The sequence below is a fragment of the Coregonus clupeaformis genome, chromosome 26 (assembly GCF_020615455.1).
Source record: "Coregonus clupeaformis isolate EN_2021a chromosome 26, ASM2061545v1, whole genome shotgun sequence".
Lineage (NCBI taxonomy): Eukaryota > Metazoa > Chordata > Actinopteri > Salmoniformes > Salmonidae > Coregonus > Coregonus clupeaformis.
Window position 1 is genome coordinate 9676882 of NC_059217.1, and position 14095 is coordinate 9690976.

At 46.1% G+C, this 14095-nt stretch overlaps 1 protein-coding gene across 1 annotated transcript in view; it reads left to right on the top strand.

The window, feature by feature from the left end:
• Nucleotides 1-12408, top strand: part of LOC121540445 (inactive tyrosine-protein kinase transmembrane receptor ROR1-like) — a 196435-nt gene extending 184027 nt beyond the window's left edge. The window contains exons 10-14 of the mRNA XM_041849316.2: nucleotides 4547-4726; nucleotides 7245-7472; nucleotides 7632-7777; nucleotides 9348-11083; nucleotides 11416-12408. Of these exons, the coding sequence (XP_041705250.1) occupies nucleotides 4547-4726; nucleotides 7245-7472; nucleotides 7632-7777; nucleotides 9348-10275 (1482 nt within the window). The 3' untranslated portion in view covers nucleotides 10276-11083; nucleotides 11416-12408. The remainder of the gene's footprint in view (nucleotides 1-4546; nucleotides 4727-7244; nucleotides 7473-7631; nucleotides 7778-9347; nucleotides 11084-11415) is intronic.
• The last annotated feature ends 1687 nt before the right edge of the window (nucleotides 12409-14095 follow it).

Sequence of the window (14095 nt, forward strand, 5' to 3'; positions counted from 1 at the left end):
TGCTGATAGGGTTAGAGGACAAACACAGACAGACACACACACACTGGTATCCCTGGGCCTCTCTCCTGGTGCTGATAGTGTTAGAGGACAAACACAGACAGACACACACACACTGGTATCCCTGGGCCTCTCTCCTGGTGCTGATAGTGTTAGAGGACAAACACAGACAGACACACACACACTGGTATCCCTGGGCCTCTCTCCTGGTGGTGATAGGGCTAGGGTTAGAAGAAGGCAGGACCATGACACCTATATATATCATCTTTATGGTTTTTATGGGTAATGGCCTGCTCAGTGTCAGCACCCTGTTTACAACACTACATCACACTGCTACGGTACGGTACAGAAAGAGAGAGTGGGTGAGTGGGAGGATGTCACTAAGACTCAATGTTGGAGGTGTAGAAAGAGTGCAAAGCACACAATCCAGTCTATGAGGCAGAGTTATGTGTTGTGGATGTTAAAGTGAGGCAGAGTGGCAAAGTGGGTTGGATCTCTCTCTCTCTCCTCCTCCAGTGGTCGATGACATCCTTTCCTCCCGCTCCTCCTCCTACTTTTCCCTTGTTTTATGGAGTTTGTATTCGTTTTTGTAAGCATCGACGGTGGAATACGTTTCCCGTCCGTATCACAGATCAGGTTAGCAGGGCTTCTCTCAGTGGAGACAACATATGGAGACGATCTCCCCAAGCCCAGATCCAGGAACCAGGCACCCCACCCCAGCATCACCCCAGCATCACCCCAGTGTCACCCCAGCATCACCCCAGCATCACACCAGCATCACCCCAGTGTCACCCCAGCATCACACCAGCATCACACCAGCGTCACCCCATCATCACTACACTGTCATTATTGTTTCTGCTGCCTCCCTGCATTCCTCCAACTACACAAAAGGCAGCAACAGCCCCCATACTGCTGACACACAAACACACACAGACAAACACACAAATACACACAGCCCTCTCCCCAGCCTGCTCCGGCCCAGCCCAGTTCAAAGACACAGGGTTCGGCCAGTGTTTTGACTCCCTCTGTAGTATGCTATTATGACTCCCAAAGACAAACACTGCAGAAGTACTCTCCATTAAATTCACGATAGGAGGTATGGAAAAGCTCTATAGTGTGTGTGTGTGTGTGTCACTGTGTAAGTTTATGTGTGTCTCACCAACAGCACACACGCATAAACATTCTTGTTTAAGGGGAAGCTGGTTTGATGTTGATGATGATGTGTTTTCCTGTGTGCCAAATACGCCAGATAGTGTTGTTGTGGAGGGGGGCGCACATTTTGGAGGTGGGCTGCTCATTTGGTGGCTACATGGAGCAGGCCTTTGCCAAGAAGCTGCTTAAGTACCAGCCCCTCGTGGCACGCTTGGACAGCCTCGGGTGTAGGTGCAAGCTGGTGGCACTGATATTCGGCTGTCTCGGCCACGTACACAGGCCTCCAGATTGCGGGCCTGACAAAAACTAGGGCAAAGCAATTGGCTAGCTACTGCTCTGCTTCAGCTGTCGTGGGCAGCCTAGCTGTTTGGAGAAGGAGCTTTCTGTACCCTTGAGTGCCATGCATACAGGGACCTTTGAAATGTTTGGATGCTTTTTTGTACATTTGATTGGTGGATTCAAATAAAGTATAAATGTGCATGCGTGCGTGCTGACGTGCGTGCACTTGTGTGTGTGTGTTTACCTACGTGTGTTACCCGTTCATGCCAGAGCCTAAGATCTCTATCAGAGCTCAGCGGGATGAGGAATGTTCAGCTGCAGCTCGCTCTCTCTCTCTCTCTCTCTCTCTCTCTGTCTCTCTGTCTCTCTCTCTCTGTCTCTCTCTCTCTCTCTGTCTCTCTCTCTCTCTCTAGTTCTCTGTAATGTTTGACAGCAGTATCAGTGTTTTGCCAGCTATGTATTGCATACTTCATATTCTTCTGCAGATCATATTACAGTCAACACTACATTCTTTCTATGTTGAGTCTGTGATATCTATCTCCAACCTGTTTAGCAGATTATCCTGGCTGTGTTATGGTGTAAACTGATGCTGTTAGACATACGTCTACTCCACAGTGTTATTGCCCATCAACGCTACAGCTGTGGGCTGGCTCGGTGTATTAGACAGTGCTGTGTTGTGGTCCCCGTCACACACGCACATACACACACGCGCACACACACACACACACTCCTGTCCTGAGGCAGACTGTGTTCTTCTATCACAGTAAGAAAAACATCTGCCCCACTAACAATAGAGTTCTACTCCCTGAGTGTATGTCATCCCTTAATACATCTGCCCCACTGCTCATGTCCTCCTCCTCAGTGTCACCGCAACCCATCAGGCCTTGCTCCAGGGTCATCCGGGGGTCGTTGTTCGTGGCGGTGGCCCAGCCTGGCCCGGCGTCTTTCGCTCCAAGGAGGAGACTGGTTTGGCCGCAGGAGGGGAGGGAAGGGGAGGAAAGGGGAGGGGGGGGTGCAACCCAAACCAAAAACATCTGTCCCCCTTTTCATAACAGTAACATCCCCCACCACCATTCCACTGCTAACCAGCCCACTCCCCCAAACACTCCTCCCCTTCAGGAATTTAATTTCCATTTGTGATTTCCTGGAATCTCTCATCGCCTCCTCCCTTCACCTTTTATCTCTTTCTGTCCTGACTGAGCTTTGAGCCCCCTGTAATCCCCCCACTCCCTGTAAGATCACCTGGACAGCTCAGAGATATGAGACTGAAGGAAAGGAGAAGCTATCTGAAGGCTGTTGGGATGACAAGACAATATGAAAGTTTATGGAACATAAAACTTCAAAGACTATGTTCAATAGAAATAAAAATGGTCCCCTTTACTATAGTGCATCTGACTCATGATTGAAGATGAACAAGGCTTGCGGTCAATTCCATTTAAATTCCATTCAATTCAGGAAGTATACTGCAATGCCCAATCAGGAAAATGTGGAATTGGAATTTGGTTTACTTTCTGAATTGACTGGAATAGATATGGAATCGACCTTGATTCCCAATATGCGATGGCAAGATTGCTCTACATGTTGTACAAGTTGAGTAATTATGGAGTTCAGTACATACATGTTTGTTTGAGAGAGTGGGGATTAGCAGTTTTCTGCATTCAAAGTTATAACCATGCCACTGGCTGGCGCTTTTGGCTCCCCCTCTGTTTCTCATGGTTCAGTCCCCAGCTGGATAGACAATTACAAATGTCTGTCATCCCTTAAACCAAACGTTTACCTTCTTCTGTTATTACTGGGCCACTTTATTCCACTTTAATAATTCTAGAGAAATGTAATTACCTGCAATTTCTCAAATCTGCACTAACCTGTCAGTTTATTGTTGTTTATGTTGGTAGTGTGTTGCCAGATTCTTGGCTGGAGGATTTGTACATTTATTTATTTTGTGTCTGGGGCTGAAGTGATTTATAGATGACTTGAGCTGAAGAAGGGAGATAATGGATACAGTATGAGAATAATAGGTAATTATGATGTCTCTAGGCGAAAACACACACGTGTGCGCTCACACAGAGTTATATTAGGCACTTTGCCTACCTACAATTAGCAGCAATTGTAAACTGTTAAGTTTTAATGTCGGTCCGCACAAACCCATACCAAGATAATTATGAGTGTTGAGTATGCACTGTATGTTGAGCTGAATTGAAATTTCAGCATTTAACATGCTGACTAGACCGGGCACGCGCATGTTGATTTTGTTGATCCACACCAGACGCGATCAGAACACGCAGGTTGCCATATCCAAACTAACTCTGAACCAACTATATTAATTTGGGGACAGGTCGAAACACATGAAACATTCATGGACATGAATTAGCTGTTACTAGCTAATTTGTCCTGGGATATAAACATTGGGCTGTTATTTTACCTGAAATGCACAAGGTCCTTTTTTTCCTGGATCTTTGTATAATTCTGACCCATTTTGAGTCACACAAAATTGTGTGTTCTCTACTCCGACAATAAATCCACAGATAAAAGGGGAAACTTAGTTTGTAGTAATCTTTCCTCCTTCAGTCTTCTTCTTCTTCTGTAGACTTTATATGGCGGTTGGTAACCAACTTTCAGGTGCATTACCATCACCACCAACTGGACTGGAGTGTGTACCTCAGTTCAGCTTTCAATCACCCACGTGGGTATATGCTCCTAAAAACCAATGTGGAGAAGAGAGAGGCGGGACTTTCAGCGAGTCATGCGTAAAAACAGCTGGCTACGCGGACGCTTGGTGACGTGCGCGAGCAGTTTGGATGAAATGATTGAATAACATCTATGTGTACATTTATTTTGCAACGCTCACGCACGTAACGCGAGCGGTGTGGTCAGCATGTAACCTCTCTTCCCCTTCTCTGTCTCCTCTGTCGCCCCTTCCATCATTCTCTCTCTCTTTCTCTCCCTCGCCCTCCATCCTCCCTCACCTCTTTCTCTCCCTCGCCCTCCATCCTCCCTCACCTCTTTCTCTCCCTCGCCCTCCATCCTCCCTCACCTCTTTCTCTCCCTCGCCCTCCATCCTCCCTCACCTCTTTCTCTCCCTCGCCCTCCATCCTCCCTCACCTCTTTCTCTCTCCAGAGTAAGGCCAAGGAGCTTCCCCTCTCTGCGGTGCGGTTCATGGAGGAGCTAGGTGAATGTGCGTTTGGTAAGATCTACAAGGGCCATCTGTACCTACCTGGTATGGAGCAAGCCCAGCTGGTTGCCATCAAGACCCTAAAGGACTACTCCAGCCCTGGCCAGTGGGGTGAATTCCAACAGGCATGTTAATATTGATGACATTGTATAGTAATGTTCATTGATGCTATCTTTGATTGATTCTTCTTTTTCCTTGGCTAAGATGGCGCCTCGCTCCGAGCCTCTATTAAACAATGCAGGTTTCTACTTTTTATTTTTATTTTGTCTTACTCAGTTTGTTTCGTGCATTACTTCATACACCCTGGCAGAACTATTGGAATATGAATTGCTGGGTACTCACTGTCCACCCAACCTTCCCGAATTCCCGGAGATGGTGGAACAATGGGCTAGCCTTTTCAGTGAGACCTTGGGCTACCTGGGAGTCCTACCGAAGAGTAGGAAGCGGCGACGCCAACGGAGAGACAGACGTGGCGGGGTCTTAGTGAGATTAAGACGCCGGGCGACCCGTCCTCCATTACCGAGCATACTACTCGCCAATGTTCAATCATTAATGAACAAACTTGACAAACTCAGAGCGAGGATCTCCTTCCAGAGGGACTTCATATTCTGAAACATACTCTGTTTCTCGGAGACTTGGCTCTTCCCCAACATCCAAACGGATTATATACAACCAGAGGGTTTTACCGCTTTTTGAGCGGATAGGTAGTGTGCTCTGTCTGGCAAGATCAAGGGTGGTGGACTCTGCTCTGACCAACAACATATGGTGCGACGGGGGAAACGTATAGGAACTTGCAAGCTTCTGCTCTCCCGACTTGGAATACCTGGTTATCAAATGTCGCCCTTTTTACCTTCTGAGAGAGTTCTCAGGGATTATCGCCATGGCTGTGTACATCACGCCCCAAGCAGACACCAAAAATGCTCTCAAAGATTTTCATTGGACCCTCAACAAACTGGAGACTGCATACCCAGAGGCAGCATTCATTGTTGCGGGGGACATTAACAAAGGTAATTTGAGGTTCGTGCTCCCAAATTATTACCAACACATTGACTGTCCTACTCACGGAAATTCCACGCTTGACCACAACTAAAAGCCTTTTAGACACGGGTATAAAGCCATCTCTCGTCCTCCTTTCGGTAAATCTGACCATGACGCCATCTTGCTTATCCCTGCCTACAAACAAAGACTCAAGAGGGATGGTCCAGTGGTCAGCGTTGGTTTGATCAATCAGAATCCACGCTCCAAGACTGTTTTGATCACGTGGACTGGAATATGCTTCCGGGTCGCCCCTGGGGATAATATCAATGAATATGCCGATTCAGTCACAGGTTTCATAAAAAAATGCATAGATGATGTGATACCGATGGTGACTTTCAAAACGTACCCGAATCAAAAACTGTAGATTGATGGCAGCCTTGCAAGGAAATTGAAGGAGAGATATGCTGCTTATGAACACTGCAAGGTGACCACGGACAATAGTATGGTTAAACAGTACAATTACGACCTACGCACATCGATCAAACACAAGTACAGGGACAAAGTGGAGAAGCAAATCAGCGGGTCGGACACGAGGCGTGTGTGGCAGGGGCTCCTAATGATCACGGATTACAAAAAGAAAGCCAGCCACGTCGCGGACACCAACCTACCGGACAAGCTAAACACCTTTCTCACGCTTCGAGCACAACACGACTCTGAGCTGCCGAGGAGCGCCTCAGAGGACAACGAGGGCTACGTACTTACGGTCTCCAGACAGGACTTACATTATGTAAGTCATTAAAACTTGTTAAGCCTCGCGAGGCTGCCGGCCCAAACGGCATCCCTAGCCGTGCCCTCAGAGTATGTGCAGACCAGCTGGCTGTTGTGTTTTCTCTCTCTAGCTCAGGCCCCCATCCTTATCAACGGGGCCGCCGTGGAAACTTCAAGTTCCTTGGCTTGCACATCTCTGAGAAGCTGAAATGTTCAAACCACACGGACAACATGGTGAGGAAGGCACGTTAGCGATTCTTCAACCTCAGGATGCTGAAGAAATTCAGCCTGTCCCCGAGGGCCCTCACAGTGTTCTACAGGAGCACCATCGAGAGCATACTGTCAGGCTGAATCACAGCCTAGTACGGCAACTCCACCGCAGTGCACCACAAGGCGCTACAGAGGGTGGTGCACTCAGCCATACACACCATTGGGTGCACACTGCCTGCCCTCCAGGACACCTACAACACCACATGTCGCAGGAAGGCCAAGAAGATCATCAGGGACCCCAGCCACCCGAGCCTGTTCTCCCCGTTTCCAGCACTCAGATGTGGGCAGTATAGGAGCATCACGGCAAAAACTGTAAGACTGGCTAATAGCTTCTACCCCCAGACCATCAGGCTGGTGAATAGCCACCCCTAGTCAGCTACCTGCTCCCCCTGTCCCCCTCCTGCCCCCTGAACTTCCTGATCTAATCTACTGATGCTACCTGATGATGTCTTTTGGTGATCTGTAATGATATAGGAATGGTATAGTTTATGGCACTTTTCTTTGGCTCCCGACGCCTTGTATCCTGTTTTTGGTCTAATACAGTATGTGTGTCTTTTTCTCTGCTACTGTTTCACATGACATGTGTCACTGTGTGTTAATAAAGTACCTATCTATCGGTCTATTTAGGAAGCGTCGGTCATGGCTGAGCTTCACCATCACAATGTGGTGTGTCTGCTGGGTGTAGTGACCCAGGAGCAGCCTGTCTGCATGCTGTTTGAGTTCCTGAACCAGGGGGACCTTCATGAGTTCCTCATCATGCGCTCTCCTCACTCTGACGTGGGCTGTAGTAGCGACGAGGACGGCACTGTCAAGTCCAGCCTGGACCACGGAGACTTCCTGCACCTGGCCTTACAGGTAACTACAATAACTTGCACAAATTGCACAAATTGCTCTCCACCCAGGGCCGCTGTTCCGTAGCTGATCCTTTGCCTCGCAACTTGTGTGGATGTGGAGTGGGGTTGAGATAGGCAGGAGATCCATTTCTGTTTCTCTGAAAATTATATTATATTCTAGGTGGCTGCTGGGATGGAGTACCTGGCCAGTCACTTCTTCGTCCATAAGGACCTGGCGGCCCGTAACATCCTGGTGGGAGAACAGCTCCACGTCAAGATCTCTGACCTGGGCCTGTCCAGAGAGATCTATACCTCAGACTACTACAGGTATGTACACATACTAACCCTAGCCCTAACACTAACCATATCTCTGACCTGGGCCTGTCCAGAAAGATCTACACCTCCGACCACAGTTGGGCAGGTTGCTTTCAAAATGTAATCCGTTACAGTTACTAGTTACCTTTTGGATTACCCAAACTCAGTAACGTAATCTGATTGCTTTCAGTTACTTTTGGATTACTTTCCCCTTAAGAGGCATTAGAAGAAGACAACAAATATTTATTAAAAGCATTTGGTGTGTCATTATAGAGGTCTCTGACTTGTGGTCAGTAGTGCTGAGCGATTAGTACTGTTTTAGGTCGGTTCGGTTTTGGTTCGATTATACGAATATAATCATGTTGTTGTTTGTTTCGGCTTTAGATACGATTTTAAAACTTTTTAATGGAAATTCCAAAGCCAAAAATCGTGAGCATTCAATTTCCAAAACATTGAAAATATTCAATTGTCTCTGTCAGGTCCACACTGGGTAGACATCAATAGAAAAATAGGAAATTACTATGAAATAATAAAATATTTCAGTTGCGTATATTACTTTGTTGATTACTTTATTATTTTCATTCCTTAAAGTCATCATCTCATCTCTGCTCAGGCAGTAGCAATCAGCCAGACCATCTAATGTTATTTCTGTGCTCCCCATGCTGCACTGTCTTTAGTCATCCTATTTAGCTAGGCTAGCCTGCCTAAGTATGCTGCAGAGATGGCTGATTAAGTCATTTTACTAGTTCTTCAAAGTAGATAAGGCATGCTTTCACGAACTGTCTATGTCCTTCTCATTTCGTTGTTGTGTTGTGTCTTACCTAACGTAGCAGGCGTAAAAGTGAATCCGCCTCTGTCCGAGCCAGAAAGAACAGGCTCAATGGATTATGGTCATTGTAGTTAATTACCACATTTCTGCGCTGAACTAGGTTGAATATTCGCTCAGTGAAAACTGCAACTCCCTTCAACCCAGCGTCCCACATAGTTCTTGACTTGATTTATCTTGTGAATGATTTGATTTCGCTCTAGAGAAACAGCGGGTTTGGTCTCAAATGGAATTCAAGTAATTGAACCAATGATTACTTGCTCAGGGGGAACACACTTAAACTTGCATGTTTTTTCAATGCTGAAATGAATTGTGAAAACAGAAAGGTGTCATAATGTATAATTCTTTTTCAAAAACATTTAAAAGTAATCCAATAAATAATAATCTAGTTTTTCAAAAGTATCTGTAATCTGATTACAATCTTTTTGCTGGTAGTGTATATGGCTCACTGTCTCCCTAACCCTAGACCTGTACACCTCCCACTACTACAGGCATGTTTACATTTACATTTGAGAATTTTAGTCATTTAGCAGACACTCTTATTCAGAGCATCTTACAGTCAGTGCATTCAATGCATGGGGCTTACTATTTCCTTGTTTAGTGTATTCACCTGGTTAGTTTGTCATTGCTGTTATGTTTAGTGTGCTTTTACGTTCACACTGATTTTGATTAATCTTGCTGATTTTAGTATATAAATTAACTTTGGGTATTTAAAAATAAATGGTATAAATAACTGTATTATTATTATTATTCCAGAGTCCAGCCCAAGGCTTTACTCCCTATCCGCTGGATGCCTCCAGAGTCCATTGCCTATGGAAAGTTCACGTCGGAGTCAGACATCTGGGCGTTTGGCGTGGTGCTGTGGGAGATCTTCAGCTACGGCCTGCAGCCCTACTATGGCTTCAGTAACCAGGAGGTCATGGAGATGGTGAGGAAACGCCAACTGCTGCCCTGCCCAGAGGACTGCCCCCCCAGGGTCTTCGGCCTGATGACAGAGTGCTGGCAGGAGGGCCCGACGAGAAGACCACGTTTCAAAGATATCCATGGTCGTCTGAGGGCCTGGGAGGGGCTGTCATCCCATGCCAGTTCTAGTACCCCATCAGGAGGCGGGGGCAACGCCACGACCCAGACCACCTCGTTGAGCGCCAGTCCGGTCAGTAACCTCAGCAACCCGCGCTATGCCGCCGCTGCAGGCTACCTCTACCCAGCCCAGGGGATGCCTGCGCCAGGTCATCCAGGCCACCAGATGGCAGGCTGGACCCCTATGACCCATGGAGCGCCCATGGCCCAGAACCAACACCAACGCTTCATCCCTGTCAACGGGTACCCCATCCCCCCAGGCTACGCTGCCTTCCCTGCGGCCCACTTTCAGGCCCAGGGCCCCCCCAGGGTGGTGCAGCACCTCCCCCCGCCCAAGAGCAGATCTCCCAGCAGCGCTAGCGGCTCCACCAGCACCGGTCACGTGACAAGCGTGCCCTCCACGGGGTCCAATCAGGATGCGAACACGCCGCTGCTGTCGCATTGCGTGGCGATATCTGCCCTGCCAGGGGGCGGGACCATGCAGGTGTATGGACACATGTCCCAGAAGGCTTTGCAACAGATGGACCCCTCTCAGACGTCCGCACTGCTGGCCGACGCCAACAGACTCATGTATAGCGAATCGGTCATCACGGCAGACCTGTAAATACAATACATACCTGTACTATATATCACCTGGTTGATTTTATGTTTTTGTTTAGTTTTTTGTAAGAAAGTTATTATAACTATTGTTTCAACTTTCTACTCTACTTGTAAATACATGTACGTAAATCCTGAATGAATGAGATGCAAAGATTTATATTCAAAGAACAACAACAACAAAAAAGATAGCAACAATAACACACCTGTCAATATAATGACTGTATCACTCAGCGTCATTGTGAATAACCTCCCGTTGACGTCAATAAATCTTCCAAGACTCCCGTTGAAATCAGAATGATTTCTGCGAAAGTGAGTTGCACAGGCTTATCTAAACTCTGAATCAGGCCCTTCTTGATTTTCTGAAGCACTTCTGGTAGCTACAATATGTACTGCAGCGGGGTGTGTTGTTGCTTGGGCTGGAGGGGCCATGTTCTGCAGCCAAAGCCAGGTGTGCTGTTGGTTGGACTGGATGAGCCCTGTACTGAAGCAGCTGGAGTCCCCGGGTGTGTTGTCAGTTGGACTGTATATTCAGTTGAGCCTGCGTCAGCACATCTGCCTGGCTGCCATCCCTACAGCGCACCTCTCCTCCAGGAGTCTAAGCCCCCCTCTAGGGACATGTGATCTTCAAAGACTTCTGATCTGACTTCAAAGCGGCCTGTGGTGAAGGAATGAGGCCCTACCTAGGCAACGCTATGCAATAACATAGCACTCATACTCTCAGCCTCACTCTCCACAACTATGTACCTCCACTAGACTCTCTCTCTTTCTCAACACAGGGTTCTATCAACTCGTATGTCAATGACATACTGTAGGTATCCTGAGTGGCGCAGTGGTCTAAGGCACTGCATCGCAGTGCTAACTGTGTCACTAGAGATCCTGGTTCGAATCCAGGCTCTGTCGCAGCCGGCCGCGACCGGGAGACTCATGGGCGGCGCACAATTGGCCCAGCGTCGTCCAGGGTAGGGGAGGGAATGGCCGGCAGGGATGTAGCTCAGTTGATAGAGCATGGCGTTTGCAACGCCAGGGTTGTGGGTTCGATTCCCACAGGGGGCCAGTATAAAAAAAAATATATATATATATATATGTGTAAGTCGCTCTGGATAAGAGCGTCTGCTAAATGACTAAAATGTAATGTAAAATGTAGGTACTAGGATTGAATCAGAACAGTGTTTAACCAGCCATGCTTCTCTCGCCAGTCTGTGTCCATGTGTCTCCTCCCCTTTCTGATCCTCTAATGGTACTAGCAGCTATGCAATATGGCTCTTACATTGGCTATGCAGTCTTTGATCAATCATTTTATTGTCTTTTTTTATGATATATAAAAGTGGGACTAATAAATGTATGCTGATCATTACAACTTATTTGTCAAAACTATCCATGATGTAAAACATGATGTTCTACTATAGACTGAATGAATGAAAAGTCTTTTGATAAGATACGGGGGTGAATCAGAAATCCTTCCACATTTTACCACACAGCTCACAGAAGCAGCTACAATACAGTATATTTCACCTCAGTTGAATGTGTTTGTTGCTATGCAACTGTTTAGTAAAAAGACTCACCCTTTGCCTGTACAGAAAGAGGACAATCATCGGTTTCCCCTTGGTAGCACTTGCCTTCCATGTTAACTTTGGTATAATACACATCTCTGTAATGTTAAGTGCGTCCTTATCTTTTATGTGTCAATTAGTCCGATACTGTCGAGAGGTACAAACCTGCTCTTTAGATAAAGCTTTTGGTTTGTTTAAATTCCACTTATCTTTTTTTTTCTAAAGCAGGTTTACCTTCCTAGGTATCTGGAGTTTTATACAGGTATCTTTTGATAAATGTATATGAATTTAAGTGTGCATATATACCAGTTCAAAACCACTTAAACACAAGACTGTGAATCTTGGGACTGGCTATTTTGTCTTAGGCAAAATATCATTCTTGTGCAGTTGTTTTATGTTAGATCAGTTTCTTTTTCTAGGACAGTCTTTTCATAAAACCTTTTTAGATTACAGTATTACAGTGTATTCATAAGAAAGGTTTACATGCAGAATATTCTATTGACCAAGAGGCCTTGTCTTTGTATTTGTCGGAAGATTTTTGCACAGATGTTTTGTATGGCAAAATCAATATTAAATAATTAAATGTTTTTGTCATATTGGGTTGTATCATTATTTCTGGAAAAGCCTATGTCAATATCTATGAATTGTTACATTTGTAAGGTCTGGATTGTAGTTTGTTGGGTTGATAGATATTCCAGAACTGTCTGGTTGAACAATGTTGTGTTGACTATATAGGTCCACAAGGGGGAAGCAATTACTTAATCTGTATCCAAAGCATTGGTAGCCATAATGCCCAAACTATATTTTCTTCAAAACCGTCTTTGACCACACGATGGTACAATTCAGCTTTTTGTCATAATAGCGTTTGTCCAGTACTAGGTTGTGAGTCTCAGCTCAGTTACTTGAAAGACATTTGAGAAGTAAGATAGTTCAAATGAATACTTGTATATGTTTTCCTCATCAGGGTTCTTATTTGTTTAACACATCACCAAAGTGTGTTGAATGAGATAAGATTCCAATAAGATTCCAATGGAATACATCTTACCAAAACACACCGTATTGTTAAAACAAATGAACAAGTGTTTTGAAGACATTTGAAGATTGCTTGTCATGTCAGGGCAGTAGGTTGCTGTTCTGTGAAAATACCCTTGCTCGCATTATTCGGGTGTGTGTGTTTCTGTGAATGTGTGTGGTATCTGGGTGCGTGTGAGTTTAACTTCAGTCCTGGCTGGAATCACTTTCTGTAAAAAGAACAAGGAGTGTGTGTGTTTTGCCAAGGAAAAGGGAGAGTAATGGTGCACATATGGAGAGATGATTAGATGAACACACTCCTAGCAGGGAGAGTTGGACCTCGTGAAGTGTATGTATGTGGTGTGTGTGTGTGTGTGTGTGTGTGTGTGTGTGTGTGTGTGTGTGTGCGTGTGCGTGAGTGTGATGTGGGGAATGTTTTTCATCAGGACTATGTTCAGCTTTCACTGTTCCCATTTGGTGCAATCACAGAATTCTCTGTTATGATTCTGGAATGTTACACGCTCTCGACCAGTTTCTTCACCATTGCTCTCTGAAAGTAGTTATTCCACAAACACAACGTAATATGAGCAGCACACTTTGGCCTAGATTCAATCGGGACCATGGAAGATCCATTTAAAGGTAATGTTCCCGCGTTGACATTTAAAGGTAATGTTCCCGCGTTGACATTTAAAGGCAATGTTCCCGCGTTCGCCGAGACCGCATTCACAGTAAACGCTGCACGTCGGCTCAATCGGAAAATTACCTTTAAATGTCAAAAACGTGTCCAGTTTGATTGATTTTGGGCTGTTTGTACTGTATGGTTTTGAAGTAAACAATGTACTTGTTTTGTCAGTGAATTTATGAGGTTCGTTATTGTACTTTTTACTATGCCGAGTGTCCTCACTAGTTTGCAAATGTGTTAGTGGCTGTCAGCAAATCACGGTGACTGGAACTGCATTGATTGAGCCCATTGTTAATTTTCTTTACCCCTTTTTCTCATGATATCCAATTGGTAGTTACAGTCTTGTCCCATCGCTGCAACTCCCCTACAGACTCGGGAGAGGCGAAGGTCGAGAGCCAAAACACGACCCTGCCAAGCCACACTGCTCGCTTAACCCGGAAGCCAGCCGCACCAATGTGTCGGAGGAAACACTATACAACTGCCGACCGAAGTTAGCGTGCAGGCGCCCGGCCCGCCACAAGGCGTCGCAAGAGCGCGATGGGACAAGGAAATCCCGGCCGGCCAAACCCTCCCCTAACCCG